Genomic DNA, 20871 nt, shown 5'->3' with positions numbered 1-20871 from the left:
TGTATGAAGTTTTCAGGAAAAAAGAGATCAAAAATCTTTTTCATTATTTATAAAATAAATAATACAACAAGCCATTAAGCAGCCCAATAAAATTAAGCAAGAATCTGATAATATTAAATTAACCAACAAGTATACTAATAATATTTATATGATGATATGATACAAGTACTCTCCTCAAAATTCAAGTAAAGAAAATTTTCTAGAAGAAGGAACTACATACTTAGGAAAACCACTAGAGAGAGCTCTTCTGTTCCTTAAAAGGTCCTGGTAAAGGTAAGTTAACCGCAGCTTCTGTGTTTATCTGCTTTCTGACAAGATCACCACCTTTACATATTACATTGTTCTGTGTTAAGAGTGTCAAGAGGTATAGTCTATGGGAAAATGTAACATACCATCAGAGGGAGCTTCATCATCTTTATCATATCTTTCTGAGGCTAATGAAATAGTGTCTGGAGGCCCAGCAAAAGGGTCATCGTATTCTTCTCCATCTTCTGCATCACCTATGAAACAATGAGAGATAAAAGAATGGATGCACATTATAACTGAACCACTCTGCTGTATACCTGAAACTGACATAACATTGTAAATCAACTATACCCCAATATAAAATAAAAAGTAAATTTAAAATTACTATTTAAAAAACAAACAGAAAAGAATCAGGGAAAAGTCTTTTATAATTTAGCCATCTTTAAAGAGTGTTACTTTGTCAAAGAGGTAAATGGTACTGTTAAATTCAGTCACTTTCATGGAAGAACAAAGAAAACTTTTTGAACTACATAAAAACAGATCCTATTTTAATGTATATCTGCTGTAATTTAGATAAAAGTAATAGTTTTTGAAAGTCAGTATACAACTGCTTCTTTCTGTTACAAAAGGGTACAAGTTACAAAATTATTATGGTCTCTACAAAAATGAATATCAAATACTAGAAGCAGGTTAAAACACGGTGTGTATCCAAAACAAACAAAACCAAAATAACAATAACAGCAACCAAAAAAAGCATGGCAAGCACAAGAAAAAATAATTCAGTTAATTCCATTTACCTACTCAATAACTGGAAAAATGATGATGAGAAATTGATAAATCAAAGCCATATGAACATTTTACATTTTCAGTAAAAATCACACAATTACATTTGAACAGATTAAAGATACTCACTTGCATTTTTAAGAGCAGGAATCTTTTACAGAAAAACTGCTTAAAATCCATATAAACCTTTAAATTCAGACCAGGTGATTTACAAACTAGACACTTTCAATTTTTCATTCAGTGATATGCTATTTTTTTATATTCTAGCTAGGTTTCTAGATGACTTCCAAACCTTAGGCTGATTGGGTGAAGTCATTTAATCTCCACAATAAAATCTTGTGGTGTGGGTTTTTCCATATACTCATTTAGAATAATTTTTTAAAAGAGTGATTCAAACATTTACTATATACTAGCCATACCTAACCACTCATTCTTCATCCATATTCAACAAGAAAGAAAAAGGTATGCTTAATACCATATAAATGATTTGTTAACAATTCAAGCTACTTGTTAGAAATTCAAGAGAAAACCAGCCACCTCAGGTATTACCTAAAAACCATAGTGAAAAATCTCCATAGGAACCCTCGACTGCCTACAGTACCACTTTTTAGATCACAGTTGCTGGGCAGATCCAGATTAAAGCTACTGGGCTCTCCAAAATGATGTCTGTATTCTCCAACATTCTTCTGATGGGTTGCACCCTACTTTCACCATATTTTGGTAGAGAAAATAGACTCTTTCAAGACAATACTTTCAAAATAATAAAAATAAATATTCGTATCTATTTTCTTAAAAGTCTGACATTTAATCAACATTTATCATCCCTACCCTGAAAGTAAAGATAAGGACATCTCCCACCAAGACAATAAGAGCAGACTATAGAGATGACTACCTTATTGTCCTTAATGATTACACCATTACGTGCACCATACATGGTGATGCTTCTTCCCCAATTAAAATTCCAAGAAACATATACAAACACTGCTCCTTCTTCAGATCTTAATTTCTTTCTTTCAAGATGATCAAAGTACTTCTCAGAACACTCAGTGATCCTTTATAATATATTTCTCTTATGGAATGAAGAGTGGTCTGATTTAAAATATGAGGTAAGACAGAACCTCATAAAATTCTAGTAAAAATATGTTTGAACGTGAAATGATAGCTCATGGAATACACAGTGGTAAAGATCACAAAATTCTCAACTGTTCAAGATTGTTAGCATATCCTTCTATTCCTAACAAAGTAAGAATTTTTATGTTATAAATTTTCTAAGGTATTTCATATCATAAACTATAAATCTTGCTGTGAAAAAAGTATTAGGACATTTCAACCACATCACCATAACTTAGCAGTTAGCACATTACACTATTAAGAATATATAAATATGACAATAAAGCTAATGATTCATGGAAAGAATCTTTTTAAAAATTCAGATGTTCAAGCTTAAATCTATTAAATTCTATGTGGAAATAAAAACAATTTTACGTTTTAAAAAATCAGAATTAGTTTATTATCCTTGGATGATATCCATTGTATATTTTGTGTATATATCCATGTATGTACACATACACAGCAAAAAGATCACTATTAAAGCTATAAATACAATAATATTTAATATAAGGGAAGAATATTCTACACAAATTAGTCACTGACATGTTAAAGACCTCTGTGGGCTTTATTTTTGTTTTTGTGTTTTTTTAAAAAAAAAAAAGAACAGTTTTTGGATTTAAAGTGAAATTATCTTCAATTTCCCCATTCTAAGAACTGCAGTTCATTTCATAGGTTGGTTTTTTTAATTACTATGACATTTATATTTATCTAAGACAAAAATACATTACATACTGCTATTGGCCTTATTTCTTCCCTCCCAGCCCCCTTCCTCCCTTTTTTAAGCTTCCCTTGAATTTAATTCAGAAAGTAAAGAAGATGAATCTCTGTGGTATCTGTACAGGGTTATTCCCTTTTTAACTTGCATGCAGTTGAAAAAATACATCATTTTCAAAATGGTCTTCATGTTACTGTTCTTCCAGTGATGATTTACCCCTTTTCCCTGACTCTAATTTTTTTCAACTCAACAAAGACCAGCTATATTATAAGGGGCCTTAATTGAACACAGGGGTCGCTGTTGAGTAGTACAAAGCATTTTGTCTCCCCAGGGGCTGAGTACTTGCAGCTATACCTACAAAGACTTCGATAAATTAAAAGGAAAATGTTCAACTTGTGTTTGTGTAATAGAAAACTGAACTCCAAAGCAACAATGAGCATCAGGTAAACGTATCCAACACAATTTACAGACATAATTGAAAGCATTACAGCTAATCAGACATCTAAAAGAAAAGCTTGCTCAAATGAAATGTCTACAGAATCATTAGTTGGCAGCCATTCTATTACAATCACACATAATGTCAGTGGTGCCTTGAGCCTGTGCCAATGACAACAGCATAAATTTTGCATCTCATTTCTATGGTCATAAAATTAATGATCAGTTTAAAAATACTTCTTTGTAAAAGTTATTGCGCAAAGAAAAGACATGAATGTGTCCCTGTTATGTACTCAGAAGGATAATTATAGGGTTGTTGCTCATTAATACTGTTTCTTGTTTCCCTAGAAAAGCATTTGATTTATCCCACAACTTTCAAAAGTTTAATTAACGATACAAAGTTAACAATCTAAAAGACAATGATCCAAGACTTCTCATCCTATAATTTCACTGGTGAGTTAAACAACACAGCAAAATCAAGGCTTAATCGTACCACAGCAACATATGTCTTTGGAAAACATTTTTAAATTTTTAATAGTTGGTTTCAAATCACTATTACCCCTTCTTTTTAATATAGGTCCATGATCAATTAATGTTTTCCTAAATGCCTGGAGATAAAAGCCCATGAACAGTCATGATCTCTCCCACCACGAAAGGTGATTTAACCAATCTACAGCTTGTTTTAGCAAATATAGTCCTATTTTAGATGCAATCAGGTAAACATTAAACCAAATAACGTATCTAAAATTCAGATGATAACCATTCCCTTTCATAGAAAATGAAAGACAAACTCGGTGGGGGAAATTACTTGAATGAAAAATATTAATTTCTAATTTTCTTAGTTCATGTGTCCAAAATAATTTCTCAAGTAATAATACACAGATAAATAGACATAATTAAGCATTTAACTTGTCACTTCTTAAGGGAATCTATAGTTTAATCCTTGAAAATTTGGAAGATTTGATTCACCACAAGTAAGATTCACTCCACAACTCTCCTACCACACAAGGGCTAATTTATAGTATGCAAATATGAGGCAATTTTAAAGGAAGGATACCACTCCTCAAGCATTTAAATTCCTACCTTTGAAATACACTTCCACTGCTATAGGCCCCCAAACTCAAATATGCTTAACACATTTGTATAAGGCCAGAGATGGGGTGGAAGAGCTGCAAGCTATTTGTGCAGATTTCACTGGGGAGCTAACTTTCAACAGAACATATACTATGTTAGGAAGGGTAAAAGTAAGGAAATTTAACACGATCCAAAATGACTCTTCTGCTGTTCTGAAGGATTCCATCAGAAACAACTAAAATGGGTCCCTTCTTCCCTAAGCGCCTTGGTACTCAAAAAAGCAGTTTAGTCAATTAATAAACTTAATATCACCAATGAGGTCAAAGAAAGTTGCTTTCTCAGTAAATCTATTCATACTCAACATCAGTGGAGTTTTAGGACAAAATCCACTAAATAGTTTTAATTTAAGGAAAAACATTTTAAAGGAGAAAATGAGTTTTTAGTTATGACATCTCAAGGGAATTGAAAACAATATATTCACATTTTTTAAAGCTGTAGACATCAATATTTGAAAAACATTCTCTTGAAAATATTTGTCTCATGTTAATAATGCACGCCCTTCTGTTAGTAATTTATGGTTTCCTTGAAATTTATTTAAAGATTGAATTATAAATCAAGATTTACTAAATTTTCTTGATAATGAAGTTGAATCTGAGAATACACATTAATATAATATTGAACACTATGTGCCATGCATAGCTATCTTCACATTATCTTAATCATTCTGTAAAGAAAATAACAATACCAAAATCATCACTGGAGTCAAACAAGCCTGATATAAGGACAAGATACAAATACAAGTAAAACTTTTTTATTATATACCTAATATGTATTAGAAAATTCTATTTTATACTCAGTCAACAACACTGTTTACTCAAGTAGTAATGTAGTTCAAGTCACATTTAAGAGTGCTATGACCTTGTCATGTGACAGAGAACAAATTCTAAAACAATCACAATGCTAAAATTAATTCTAGGGCCTGTATTTAGGCCCTAGAATGAAGCCTGTATTTAGGAGTATACTTTATATTACGAAGCTATATTGCAACAAAGAATAAAAAACTATGGTTAGATAGTTATGTCATGTACAATATCTAAAGGTTGTAAGAAGAGATGTGAGAGGAAAGCAAGGAAGGATGACAGACATCTGTGTACATTAGAGAAAGTAACAAATCATTTATTCAAGATGAATAAATGTGAATTAATTCACTTTATTTAAGAACGCTCTTCCAGGTCCTTTTTTCTCCCAGTATTATTAAAATGGTACTTAACCATCATGTAAAAAACAGCACGTGAAAAAAATAGGAGTATAAAGGTAAAAAAGGAGGAAAACAGCCTCTGGTCACTTCACTGTGACCCCATATTGACCTGAGAGAGAGGAAACAGCCAAAAGGAATTCTGCTCAGGTCTCCCTAGATAAAGACAATCCAAAAACCCTAAGAAGAAAATATAAGGAAAAAGAAGAAAAGCAGCATTATCAAAATATACTTAGATGAACTAAATTTATTCAATACAGAGATCTATTAATAAATTCTTATTTTTAAAAAAAGATGTATTTTGAACAACTGCTTATTCAACAACTAAGCCTGTACTAACATCCCTTTAATATTTCTAACCAACGACACGAGTAGTCTTTTTAGAACAGCTGAATTATACTTTAAGGGCAGAATGGCATAAAATTACTTAGCTTCTCATATTTCTCCAAGGTATAGATCTAATTTATCCACAGGCTTACTTTTGAGCAGGCACTCTTGGTGATTAGTTAACTCAATACAGCAGTATTGAACTACAAATGACTTATTCAGAGGAAAATGATTATGGGGAATCTCTGAATTCTGTGTTATTTGAACTCGTATTCTAGGCTCATTTTTCAATTTTTATCAAATACTATATAAACCTCCATTCTCTTTAGAGACAAAGAATGTATCTCAGTAATGTAATTTTAATATCCACACACCTGAACAAGTCCTAAACCAGAATACCAAAGGGAAAATTCCTATCCCATTATTGAATCATACGCAATTCTGCAATGACTTTATACTCACATTTTCTTAGCTTAAAAATGTTTAATGTACAAATAATGAAGTCACAATGAGAGTCCAATAGTCACTAGAACAAAACGTGTGTTTTAAGAAAAAAAGGCAGAATCTGATATGTAATATTCCCCTATAAACAGTGCTTTGTATAAAAGTTATAATTAAAATGCATAAATGCATTATTTCTATACTCAGCTAAGCAAAATACAACATGATTAAACCCACAGTTTAGGATTCGTTGTAGAGTACAAATAAGTAGGCATTTGTGGAGAGAAGTTTCCTGCTCTTCCCTTTATTTAATAGTGTCTAAAAATTTAACATGGAAAAAAGAACTCTTATTTGCTCCAATCACAACAATCTTGATGACAATGTGAAAAGAAACTGTGGCTTCCTTTTAACTGTTTGATTTTAGGTTTGTCTGCTTAAGTACTTGGTTTATTGAAACTGTCATTACTCTCTCACTTATCAGTTAGCAGAGATATGAGTTTCTCTGTGGTATCTGCTAACTAACCCCAGTTAGAAGATGCCACACTGCTCCTCCCAAACCCAGAGCCTAGCTCCACATAGTTAACTGACCTCATGTTTTGACCCTCATACCAGCATCCACAGGCTTCAGGTCATGACCCATGAATTAGCATCATGGAAGTAAGGGCCATACCAAGTTTCTTTTACAGAACTGAAGACGTCAAAGGTAGAGACGTCCTACGCCTTTCTAAACTTGGTTTTCAGTACACTCAGCAGCTGTCTCTCAAATCTAAAGGAAGACAATCAGCTTATCAGCACTCTCACATATTTCCAAAAAAGGAAACTGAATTACCTTCTTTGAAAATGTCTATTGCATACATTTACTCATCTCAAAAGAAACACAAGAATAATAAAAACTAGCATATGAAACAGATTTTACTCACGTTCTCAAACAAAAATTGATAGTTTTCAAAACAATTATCCTTTAGAAATGTCACCTATGAGCTCTCAGCCACAGGCCCTCCTGCTCCCATCACCACTATAAAGTAATCTCTACAGGATTAAATGGTGTTGGGTTTGTATCTTCCCTCTGCCTCACCAAAGTCTTCCATGTATAACTGAAGGTTATACAAATTAGGTTAACAAATTTCTGCCACAATGAACCCCAAGAACCACAAAACCTAAGAATGTTAAACACAGATTTCTGTATCAAAAGACTGCTCAGGGTAGATTCTAGATAAGCTTTTTAATTTTATTCTCAGCAGGGGGAGCTAGCACTCTCATCTTGAAAGTCTAGGTATACAACATGGAAATTTAAATTTTTGATTCCAACTATCAAATTTCAGCATGTGTCAGATTTTCCTATTGAAAATCTCTGCAAGGGAAAAAAAAAAATGACAGGTTTAACAAAACTTGAAAATTTACCTTTGTCTTGAGATTCCTGAAGATAACTGTAAAAGAAAGCAATAACATATTTTAAAATAAAGGTTAACAAATCAAAATAAGATCTAATCAGTGGCAATGATTCAAATCTATTTTAAAATCTATACTATGAATATATATTTAAAGAAAAAAATACTTCCTATCCTGAAATGGTAATTCCAAAAGGCTAATGAATTTATACTAAAGATATTTTTAAAGACTCAAGTTACAGTAGTAAAATTAGAATATATTATTAATATGTACAACTTAAATTACACTTATTCATTTGAGTATCTGGAGGTATTTTCCATATTTATGTTGAAATTCTCAACCTACCTAAACCTTATCAGTGAAACCAAATATTTTCTCAAATAATCAAAATGAACAGTTGGATTTTGCAAAAATACTTAGAAAAATAGATAATCAAGAGCCTTCACAAAAAAAGGTATTATGATAAGCATGTCTGTTTTTAAAAATTATTATAGTAGAAATATAGTTTGTCCTTTAAAATACTTCAATTAGATTAGAATCTAAAAAATTTAATTCCACAATTATCGGTCCTTCATTAAAATGTTAATTACATTTCTTCTAAGTAAGAAATAAGTAATAAAAGGCAAGTAAGTGACTTACATAGACTTTACATCTTTTATCTTCTTAACAAGGGCGTCTCTCTTTTCCTTTGCTTTCTTGGATAAATTTTCCCCTCTCAGTATGTCTGCTACAAATGTTTCAACATCTAAACCATGAAATATAAGAAAAAGGACACAAATTATAGGAAAGAATCATTTTTTTGTGAAGACAAATAGGATAATGATTGTTTCTACCCATAAGTGTTAATATCTGTACAATTTGTTACACTTATTTATCAATCCAAAGCATAACAGTTGAAGTATGCTTCAAACACTAAATTGGACAAATCTGTTCACCACTTAGCTAATAAAATGTGTATGTTCTACTTATGCTTAGCACAGCAAATGCTATTTGAATGTTTGGCATCATTAAACCAGGAAGAAACATGCACGTTTTAATAAACTACGGTGCCCCATAAACAAATTCTCTTGTATAAAAGCAAGCACAGAGTTTACATGCATATGTTACTATCATTTTATAGTATTTTATAAGTTCCTGTATGAACAAGTCATTCACAATATTATATCAATAAAAGCTAATGTCTCTGGCAAAGGCTGCTTTTCCCAGTATAATCAATTTTCAGTCATATGTCATGCTTAACCACTTTAAAGGGAAAAAAAAAAATCCCTTATTCTAGCCAAGATTTCCAAATCAAACCCTCCTCTTAGGTTCCTACCTGCCCCACCCACTCTGGCCAGCTATTCTCAAATAAAAAAGATAATCAGTTGCGTGATTTTGTGTGCTCCTGCATCCTGTCTTGGCATTACTACCTGGAAATACTTCTTTAAATAAAGGAAAAAGTGGCAAAAATACATTTATCCACTATTTTAAAATATAGTAACCAACAGAAAAGATTTCTATGGCCTCATGCAACATTTTCACACAGCTTCTTTTTTTAATTTAATAAACTTTTATGCTGCTTTCTAATTCTAATACGCAATGCCATCTAATTCTTACTGGTTTGATTTTATAATGGCCCCACTCTTATTGTTCATGAAATACTGTACAACTTTAACTTTATAATCAGAATTTCAAATCTCAATGAGATATTTAATATAGAGGATACCATTAAAATTTTTTCAGTAGGTATGCCTATAAACCACCCATATTTCATATTGAAGAGATGTGTATATGTTCTATTTTCTTTTTATTTAACTAATTTGTCTCCTAACTCACACTGATATAAAGATGGTATCAAAACATACAATAAGATTATATTCAGTCAATTCAAAGCAGTATAACAAACAGTCTTTCAACTGTACTTATAATTAGCAAGTTAAAACCTAGTATTTGAAATAGATGTTACAATTGATCTTAAATTCTTGATTACAAAAGTACCTTGATCCAATGAGCAAAGCTGATTAAACTGTTATTCTACACACTCGTAATAAATTATGTAAAGGTGAGTTTTCAATAAATCAATATGACAAGTGAAATAATTAAAATTTAGTCTTGGAATAATTTTTTTTAAATAGCTCTCTGGTTTGAAGTCCATTACTGACGTGTTAAAAGTACGTATCTAAAAAAACAAAAGCAAAATGTCACAGCTTCTCTTTCCTTGAGCTGTCCATGTTTTGAAGAGGGGGACACAGAGACATAATCCAGTACCAGTGCAAATTAGACCCACACCTTTAAATGAGTTCAAAACAACCAGACTTATAAAAAAGCACTCTCTTCCCAACTCTAAATTTTGTACCCAGAGGAGTAAGCAACCTCTGGACATTCAGATTATTAGCTGAAAAGGAAAAAATCATTGGCTTCTCTGAGATGACTCCAATAAATCTACTAAGAAAGTGAAGTTAGAGGAGTAGCACCTCTTACTCCAAGTACACTCAGTACTTGGGAGAATCACTGGCATAATGACTTGTAAATAGTGTGCTTAATTTAACTTTCACTCAGTATTTGTCTTTAATTTCCTCATCCACACGAGTATTTAATTGCCTATTTTACATTTTCACTATACAATTCAAGTTTAAACAAACGGGATCTATTTTCTATCTCCGGAAGCAATAACAGAACGAATTGCAGCCCAAGAGCTATTCCTTTACAAGGTCTTTTCAGTTCTATAAAAACTCATAAAACAAAAAGCTGTAACGTTCTATATAGTGTTTCCTAACAGTGCTGAACTGAACAACAGTGCCAAAAAATTTTTTAATTATTGAGGCTATGCTATTTTATGAGGAAATTCTTGTTGAAAGAGTGTGAGACTGCAGGAAGAATATGCCTCATTTGTTTTCTTAGGGGGAGGCGATTCAAAGATTGCTCAAGGGGAAAATTCTGTATTTTTAGAGTAGTCAATGTATTTATTCCTAAACTTATGCCAGAAAAACGGTTTAAGGCAACAAAAAAAGATTTAATAAACATTGATTTTTAAAGATTACTTCACAAAGGAGATATGAAAAGCATAGAACCTGCTTTGGTTCCACCCCCCACCCCCGCTTTTTTTCTATTTTTTTTTTTTTTAACCAAGTAAGAACTTCAAAGTGGAAGTGATTCCTGCAATAATCTTAGTCTGTTGGTGCCCACAAACTCAACTGGTCTTCAAGTTTTTGAAATCTTTTTTTTTTTTCTTTCTTTCTGAAAATCCATAGAGTGCCCATTTATTTTGAAATCGAACTAAACCAGCCTCTCGCAGACACAGGCGACCCCGTGGACGTGCCCGCGGCCTTCGCCGAGCACCAACCCGCTCCCACGGCGCAAAGACAGAGTGTGTGCTGAGAAGTTTCTCCGGCTTCACCGTGAGATGCTTGAGCTCCGCAGTCCGAGACACTCGGTATGTTAAGCCCCAGGGTTCCCGTCATCAGAGCTGGGAGCAAAGAGCACTGGTTTGGGGCAATGCTCTCGCTAGACAAATGGGACTGGATCTGTGACTTTGTAGCTCAGAGCCAGGGTTGTATTTCAAAAGCCAGCAATAAAAGTCCTAGCGAATGAAGCACTTCTCTGGCAGGTTGGAAGAGATCTGAAGCTTTTTATTGTGCTCTGAATAGCCTTGCAAACGGTAAACTAGCAAGCCCTCTCCTGCCTTCCTTTAGGGGTCGTGTCCCTCTGTTAATATGTAGATTTCACCGACTCCAGACTGCCTGTAATTCGGGGAACAGCCGTAATTCGATTACAAGAAAAGGTCAGCCTGCGTCTTCGCTGGCCTCTTGGCCTGGTGAGTTCGACAGAATTCCTCATTCTCAGAGGAGGAAATCTTGGCTCACTCGCGTACTCCGCGGAAGAGGAGAAGCTTAGGGACCCACCCGGCCACGTGGAGAAAGCGCAGTTCCGGTGCCCCCTAAACACCAGGTCAACCCCTATCGCCGCTCTGCGCAGTCACTTAGACCGCAGGTCAGCGCCGCCTGCATTTAACCCCATCTCCATCCGCTTCTGTCCCCAAGTCATCATCAAGGAAGAAGTTACTCAGCGAATACAAATGTGGTGGTGATTTTTGCTCCTATTACACCTTAACACCGTCAAGAGTAAACCTGATCTCCCAGTATAACTGTAAAGATACGGGGGAGAGGGCCGCTGAAAATAATCTGATTTGCGAATGCTCTGTAGATAAATGTTAAGGTCTGAAAACAGAATTAAAAGATGATATCATGTCTTGGCTCGGCAATCCTCAGTTTAAGAAACCTCTCAATAATCATCTCAATCCCTAACAGGCAAATACTTAACACACCCCAAATCACCACATGGTACTCCAATTTTCCTTTTTTTTTTTTTTTTCTTTCTTCTCTTGTACATAGGACCCCCTAGAAAAACTGCCACTCATCTCCCCGCTAGAGTCCCAGAGGCTAGGACAGGTATATAATACACACACACACACACACACACACACTCAAGCGCTCACACGAACAGTTTACTACCAGTTTCCATACTGATTACAGAGTGAAAAAGTAAAACCACACGAGGTTATACCAGTTTTTAAATTCTTGCAAACTATAAACTTTCAGCTTCTCCAAGCTGAGTACATAGCACAGGTTCCTACTCTTAAACAAAGCCAGGGTTTGACCACTTGCCTTCACATCCTCCACCAGCAAACAGCCTGGAATATGACTTCCAAACTGGTGAGCGTAAACAAGTCACAGAGGTAACACCTGGTGTGTCTTCTGCCTAGTCCCCCAATCAACCAATACTTCACCTCCCTGGGCAGGCATGCAAGTGTGCAGACACACACACACACACACACACACACACACACACACCCTCTGTGATGGCCTGAACTGTACAGGAGAGAGAGGCAAGAATTAGACTGAATCCACCACCACGTGCTCAGCCCCGTATCAACAAAATGAGTGTGAAACCAATCAAACCATACCCCCATGCCCCAGATGGCCTCACGACTTAATTCCACAACTTTCTCTACTTTATGAATTGGGCCAAGTTCCACTTAGTGTTCACTGAGGTGCTATCACTAAACTTAATGTGGGAAGAATTCCAGCCTAGAATTGAAGTTGGCACCAAAACAAAAAGAGAAGCTTTTCATCTCTGGTAAAGGAGGGTACAGTCTTACCAAACACAAACTGGTGAAAACATAAAATCTGTTAAACTGGGTACATGTATACCAATTAAGCTCAATGCCCAAAGTTGGGAAATGGCTAATTGAAAAGTTATTGATTTGTCTAATAAATGTCTTTCTCTTGATTACCCGAGCACTTTTATAGGTCATGGTTGAACTGTGGACTTTTCAAACATGGAAAAGAGATATGAGCAAGCACAAGAAGTTCTCACAGTATGATAAGTAAAACATATGTGAGTCTTACCATCCATTTATCTCACAAAATTTTCAAAATTGGCTTTGGAGGCTAAGTGATTTATTTTGATAGAAAACTGGACTGTTGAATAGAGATGAACATTTTTTGCCTCTAAAAGATGACTCTTGATAAATAGCACTTTAAAATGATCAAAATCTTATTTTCAAAGAAGCCACAGTGAATAAAACAATAATCTGAGATTTACACTATATTCACCGTTAGGTAGCATCTATTGTAATGTGTTCACCATGTGATTGAAAAAGAAATGTAAACTCAGTGGAATGAAAAAGACAGACTTAGCTTTAATTGAAAAAGATAAACTAAGTGAATAATGAGTATATAAAAACTAGCCTATGCCACTTTTATCACCCATATATGACACTTAATCTTAAATTTATGAGAGAACTGAACTGTGTTTCAAATCACCGAGGCTCTTCTTACTCTGTTGTTTCCACCTTCTTTCCAGTAATGCTGGATAAAGTAGAGCTAAACTCATTTAGAAATTTTTAAATTTTTATACTTCTTCTTTTTAGTATATTTAAATTTCTTTTTTAAAAGAAAACCAATGATAATTTGGATTGAGTAACTATAAAATTATGCATACAAGCATACGATCAAGAGCTTTGTTTAGTAATCTGAGATGAAAATACTTTAAAAGGAAAGTCTTGGGGAAAAAAAGCCAATCAAAAATTCCTGCCAAGAAAAAGTAGGATATTGTATGCTTAACATGGGCAAATAATTCTCCTAACGTCACATCTTAAGTCATTTATGGTATCTGACCCACATAAGAAACTATCAGTTTCTTGTCCCTTGATTTACAAACATATATTCCTACTTCTAGAAGACAAAATCTTAGAAGTGTCATGGACTGATTTCACTGTAAGATCAAATGTTCTCCTATCAACTTTAAACTCATTAGTTATTACTGTCAAAATGGGGCAGGCTTGTTCTTGCTCTATAGGAAAAACCAGGTGCTAAGGAAGTAGGTGACCATTGGTGACTCAGTAGGTGGCACTCTTCCCTTAATCCATACTTGGCCAATGCCCCAGAAGGAAGTTATGGGGCATGAGATATACTATAAATGATTTTCAGAAGACAAACAAAACCAAAATGTTGACCAAATTGTAAATGGAACTTGAAAGGTAGAAATCAAACCATAGTATTCTTAGCATTCAAAAAGGAAAAAAAAAAAAAAAGGTGTACCTATATCTCAGCTGAATTGCATTACTTATCTAGTGTCCTTACAGGGATTATCAATTATATGTGAAGGTTTTTTAAAATGTCCTAGAAATTCCCAATAGAGGAAAATGCAATATTTCTAATCAAGACTGCCAAGTGAACAAACTCTCAGGGTCACTTTGCAGACACAGCTCTCGTTATTGTTTGTTTTGGGTTTGATTTTTTTCAGAGTACATACTGACAACCACCATTTTCTTCCTTCAACATTGGTTTCATTTTCTATCTCAATGAAAAGAAACTAGCATTTTCCTACAGCTTTCCTTTTTAAATGTGCTGTCCTAATACAAATGAATGAGAATATCAGACTGCAAACCAGGAACAGACCAGTATTCAAAGGGAGATTAAACAAGATTGGGGGAGGGGGGTTAATTCCTCTCACTTTCTTGCCTGCCTGGAGGAAAAACTCACATAAATCAAGATTATTCTTGCTGTTCATCCTAGTCAAAATATTTGGACGTGGGAGAAGATTATATGGACAAAATTTGGGATTATCCTTTGTTTCTATTTATCCAAGCTAAACTTGTTCTTCCATTGCTGTGAAAAAAAAAAATTAAAGTTTGCCTGTATTGCATGTGGCAGTTTGCAACTTGCTTTTAACAAAAATCTGTATGTTTTTTTCTACTCATAGAACAAGAAAATAATGCAACATTTTTTATAAAAAGTACAGGTTTTCAACATTGAATATACTGATTTCATGGAAATATAAATAACTACAAACTATATAGCCACTTTCTAAAGTGCATCATCAAATGCGAGTTAAGAATGATAACCTCTATGGATTTTTGCATTTCTACAAAATGCAAAGGAATAGGAAAGGAATAGGAAGGAGGGGGAACAAACATTGAAAAGAAAGACTAAAATTACTATAATCAGAAGGAAAAATAAAAGAGAAAGAAAATAATAAATTGATAAGAATACATTTGAGCACATACTTCTATCAAGCAGTTGAAATGTCAAACATTTAATACATCTGAGTGACATAATAATTTGGATAAAGGGAACACAGAACATAATGGAAGCTATCCAAACATTTTTTTTGATAGGCATATCTTTTGCTTTGATTCTTTCTTTCTGAAGGGATTTTAAACGCTTGCAAAGTTTAGTTCTGTATCTTTCCTGCCTTGGAATTCTAGCATAGTGCCATGCATTCTAAGAGCACTCAACTGTTAACTACAACCACCACTGCCAACATGTCCTTAGTTTCAAAGAACGAACCAGGTAAGCCAGCAATACCTTTAAAATTCAAACCAATGCCAACTCTTCTTCTATAGTTTTAATAATTTTAAATCTAACCATACCCTATTAGTCAAACACTTGAATAAAATGAAATGTGAATAAAACTGCTGATCTCACTTACTCTTTAAAACTTCTCTACAAAAATAAGATTTTAATTAAAGTCAGCCATAAAACATTAACTGCTTTTCTTCAAATGGCTAGTTTAAAAAGAAAACTGAGAAACATTGGTTCACTTGTTTCATTTCTTTAAAGTATATCTCATCATAGATATTTATATTTCCTCATAGCCATACCTCTTGAAAATACAGTATAAGCCAAATTTGTCATTGCTAGAACTTTAATGTTTTAATAGTTCTTAGTATTTCATGTGTTTTAATATGTGATTTACTTCAATAATGTGAGATACTGAAAATGTCAAGATTATTTTTGAAATGCTAATTTCAGATATTATGTATTATCTGACTACAGAGCAGAGAAATGGCTAAAGTATATACAAAGTTAGCAATGGCAGATAACTTAAGTATTATTTAATTCTGAGCTTTCAATTAAATTACACAAGGGCTACATGAAATACTTGTAATCCATGGGGATCAGAAAATAGAGTCTCATAACCTATATATCATACTATCTGCAAATTATGCCAGTGGGATCCAGATTACAAACTGTCTACTGTGAGCTATCAAGCTTTAAAAGCATGTATCCAGGGGTCTATGCTTTACTTCTTAAACTCAAAAATTCAGACCTAAAATATCCTGAAAATGGTGACTTCTCTTTTTAGAGTTATGATAAACAGTTCTCCAACCTGGTAAAATAATATTCTAAGCAAGGAATCCCAGCATGGTAACAACAAACATGTTAACTGTAGTAAAACAAAATCAGCACTCACTCGAAACTCTCATAGAATGGAATAAAAGCTGCCTTGACTCAGTCCCTACAGTTCTTTCAGTATATCCCACAATGGTACCCATTAACAAGCATTTCTTAGAGTAAAACACTACCCCACCACAAATGCATTCATAACACTGCAATCATGTTCACAAAACATGTCTGCATTCATACACTATTAGTTTTATTTTCTCTAACAGCATATTAAGAGATTTAGTCTCACAGTGCTCTAACAGTAACTACATATAATGCCACATTTTAAATATTGCTTTAAGAGTTAAAATAAATTGTATCATAGGCATCTAAGAGAAACTTTTAACCCACTTTTTCTTGACCAATATTGAAAGATACCTAAACCAAAAATTTTAGATCAAAATTCAATATTCAGAATTCTGATGTACACATGACAAAGTGAATAATGGGAAGAATTCCAGAGCATCAGGATAGGTAAAATTTTTGCTACCCCAGAAAAGGACGTATTTTCTACGTTGTGCAGAAATATGTTTTTATTGGCCCCTAGCGAAAATATACATCTCCCATACTAGATAACGAAGTAGCAGTGGATTTGTAACAGCCTTGAAGAATGCATCTTTAATTCCTAAGTTCCTACAAACGGTCACTTAAGACTGAAAAGGGGAAGATGGGGGTGCAAATACGAAATACTGTACATTCATTGTCACAGGAAGCTAGACTTTAACACATCCTTCCCTTTTTGTTGTAACATGTTACTCAGGCTGAAGACAAGTGGTCATTTGAGAGTCAGGCCCCCTTTGAAAGTCTCAAATATGGGTGGGCTGAATGTTCAAGAAAAATAGGAGTTTTAGAAATGACAAACCCTGTGGTCCCATAACCCCTAACTCCTAACCCCTGTAGTTCAGAAATCTTTCTCTTCCATCGGCCAGGGGACCAAAGAACTAGTTCTTTGACTTCTCTCTCCTTCCCCATCTCTTTCTCTCTCTCTCTCTCTCTCTCTGACACACACACACACACACACACACACACACACAGTCTTCACGACACCCTGATCGCGCGCATACACACACACACAATCTTCACGATACCCTGATCGCGTTAGTAGAGCCCACCAAGAAGGGCTTCCTCACCATCCTCGCACCAAATTTCAACACACACGCCCACTCCCATTCTCACATCCCACTTCCCCACTCCCAGTCCCGCTCCCACTGGGCAGGAGGCGTGCGGAGAGCCAGGAAGGAGGGTAGAGACTCCGAATGCTTCTGTCCCCGCCGGCTCGCCGTCCCCGCGCCCCCGCCCCCGCCACATTACCCGCCCCCTTCCCGCTTTTTACCTGCCAACAGGTTCCTAATTTCCTCGGGGAGGGGGTAGGGAGAGGAGATGCTGCTGGGGTTGGGCATGTTAGGGAGCTCGGGGCGTGAGGGGAAAGGACCTGTACTGAAAGGGGAACCGACCCGCTAGGGCTGCGGCTGCGATCTAGACTCGGACTATCCCGGTAAGGACAGCGGGGCTAAGAGTCCGGACACTGCCAAGACGAGGCTCATAACAAGGAAGTCACTGAAGCCCCAGCCACAGCTGCTGGACTCTCGGCCCAGCCCAGCCCGGCAATTTGGGGCGGGGAGGTGGGAGGGGCGGGGGGCGGGGAGGAGGGCCGAAGGACCTGAGGTCTTAACTGCGCATGTGTAATCCCTAGGTTTTCCTTGCCTCTGAGAAGAGCCTCAGGGGAGGCCACACCCACCGCTACGTGGAGCGGGAGGAGGAGCGGCTGGTGGGAAAGAGCGGACTGGGGCTGCATCACCTGATCCAGCGCCTGAAGCGCTTTGCGGCCATTTTGGTCACTGGTAGCGGCGCAAGTGCTGACCCTTTCTGCACTGTCCCAGAAAATAAGGACTCTGAGGTGCGTCCAGGTTTTCCAATTGAGAGACTTTCTGGTTTTAATAAGTCCCGCCAAGGTTTAACACTTTGCGCAGTACCCCAGATGAAATTTTCGACCGCCCTATTCAGGCCTTCTTTGTCCGATTGCATGATGGCATCAAAGTCCCATCTTCCGCCAGTCCTCCCAGAGAGGCCAGTCCGGAGCTGCTCCAGAGAGCGCTCCGATTGGCTCTTACACTACTCTTCTACGTAATTCAGATTTGGAGGGTGACCGATCTCCCCTACTAGGAAGCGCAGAGTTCTAGTTACAAATAGAAATAGATAGCACTGTCCACCTATAAGCATCAAAGAGAAAATTGCTGTAATTCCATTAAAACGGAATTATAAAATTTGTTCATTGCAACCTGATCGTTTAATCATCAGATACTTACTGAGTATAATCTCAGTAAATTTACTGAGTTTAATCATCAGATACTGTCTTCTAACTCTAAACCTTTTACAGATTTTCTCTAAAACGCAAGAAGACACGTTCTGGTGCCTTTATAGTGTGTGTGTGTGTGTGTGTGTGTGTGTGTGTGTGTGTAGAAGAAAATATTTTTTCTTCAGATAGGAAACGGAAGATTTTATTGTGGCTCCAATCGCAATATAAATTGTTTATTCCTCTACCGTCCAACCTTCACTAGATCAATGGTCCTTAAAACTTTAGTTTGCGTTAGAACCACAGACAGAACCTATTACAATGCAGTATCAAAAGTCCCACTCCCAGAAATTCTGATTCCGTTTAGGATGGAACTTGATTGATTGCATTTTAAACAAGCCCCATTGGTGATTCTGCTACTATACAGCCTGTTTATTTTGAGAATCACTTTACTACCTTTGAGCTCCTATAGAACACAAAATGTGTCATAACTTACCTTTCATCCACACCTGGAACCCACAACCTGACACAGAGTAATGGCTCTATTAATATTTGACACCAAATAAATCTCACACAGTAATAAAAAATTAAGTAGTCAAATACAAGTCATTTGTGTATAATTCTCTAAGAAATACACCAAACACTAACTGTGAAAAGTGAAAGTTGCTCAGTCCTGTCTGACTCTTTGCAACCCCATATAGTCTAGGCCAGAATACTGGAGTGGGTAGCCTATCCCTTCTTCAGGGGATCTTCGAACTGGGGTCTCCTGCATAGCAGGTGGATTCTTTACCAACTGAGCTAACAAAACACTAACTGTAAAAGAAAAAATTAAAACATTTTGGAGTTCTCTCAAAACAGAAACCAACACAAAAACTTTTGAATTGTAGTATAACATGCAAAATAACAAAAAGACACCCCAAAACGGAACCTGAAATTCCTGTTCAGAACTGTGATGAATTATAGACAAACTGTTGAAAATCAGAATTCTTTTTGGTGGAGGTAAAAGTGGATAAAAAGTCATTTTACAACGTAAGTCCTCCAACTTCAAAGAATTGAGAATTATTATTCTTAAACTACCAAATTATTTTCCTAAAGAAGGAAAAAGCAATTTTATTGACATATATTAGCATTTTTCCTCCTTATACAGCTATCACACACAAGTCTTTGTCTTGTCACATTTTTTTTCATTAAACCAGGCCTCCAAATGTTCTTATCCTTTGTTTCTTTCTGATAGAACTGACCAGATTTTTTTTATTCTTGGGTCTCATTTATTTATTTACACTCCATTCATTGCACAAAGGAATTGAGGTGATTTACTCTTGTATCAAATAGACAGCTTTCTGGAGTGGATCAAATGGACACTGTCTACACTACTCATTATGACAAGTCATTCTTGTTAGTGAGAGACAGGAAACTATTAAGATTGCCTTAAAATATATAGCATCTAGTAGTCCAAATAAAAAAGGCAATAACAGAAAATGGACTCTTCGTATAAAACACATTTTCCCTATTTAGGAAACCATTCTCAGACACAGCTTTGTGATAGATTCACTTGGGCAATGCTTTGTATACTCTATCATTTTTACTGTTTATTGTTAAAGTTACTGAAATTGATTATAAGACACAAAGAAAAATAAAGAGAGGCTAGAAGAAATATATTATTTCTCCTTTCCAAATGTTTCCACAACAAAAAATAGGAAGGAAATCAAGTTATACTTTACATTTTAAACTAGTCAGTAAAAAGGAATAATAAATGAAACTTTAAGTCTCAACCTGAGATTCAACAGCTTCTCCACCATTCTGCAGAGGCTAGATTCTGGAAAAATCTCAAGATTTGACTTCTCAAAAGTGCATCTTTTAGTTCAGAGAAGATGTGTGTGTGTGTGTGTGTGTACATACATATTTCCTTATTACTAAAGCTAACCCCCTTCCTTAAATCTTTCAAATTTAGTTTAGCTGAATAAGTATTTGTCCACAGGCTTAGTTTTAAAAGAATCTAAATGAACAATGAAGAAAAAACAGTGAACTAAAACAATTTATGTTTCCCTGCCTCTCATCTTTATCTGGCTTTCATAGGCATGTGGAAGAAAAA

At 35.3% G+C, this 20871-nt stretch overlaps 1 protein-coding gene across 2 annotated transcripts in view; it reads right to left on the bottom strand.

Moving 5' to 3' along the window:
• The window catches only part of SKAP2 (src kinase associated phosphoprotein 2), a 171626-nt gene extending 153542 nt beyond the window's left edge, over positions 1-18084 (bottom strand). Inside the window, exons 1-4 of one of the 2 annotated variants that reach the window (XM_061414300.1) lie at positions 17820-18084; positions 8415-8520; positions 7788-7813; positions 393-500 (exon numbers count right to left, since the gene is read on the bottom strand). In XM_061414300.1, the coding sequence (XP_061270284.1) occupies positions 393-500; positions 7788-7813; positions 8415-8520; positions 17820-17886 (307 nt within the window). In that variant the 5' untranslated portion in view covers positions 17887-18084. The remainder of the gene's footprint in view (positions 1-392; positions 501-7787; positions 7814-8414; positions 8521-17819) is intronic. The other variant, XM_061414301.1, reaches the window with a different exon arrangement.
• Between the last annotated feature and the right edge of the window lie 2787 nt (positions 18085-20871).

This window comes from Bos javanicus, chromosome 4 (assembly GCF_032452875.1).
Source record: "Bos javanicus breed banteng chromosome 4, ARS-OSU_banteng_1.0, whole genome shotgun sequence".
Taxonomy (NCBI): domain Eukaryota; kingdom Metazoa; phylum Chordata; class Mammalia; order Artiodactyla; family Bovidae; genus Bos; species Bos javanicus.
Note: the sequence above shows the minus strand (reverse complement) of the source record. Positions and strands in the feature narration are given on the sequence as shown.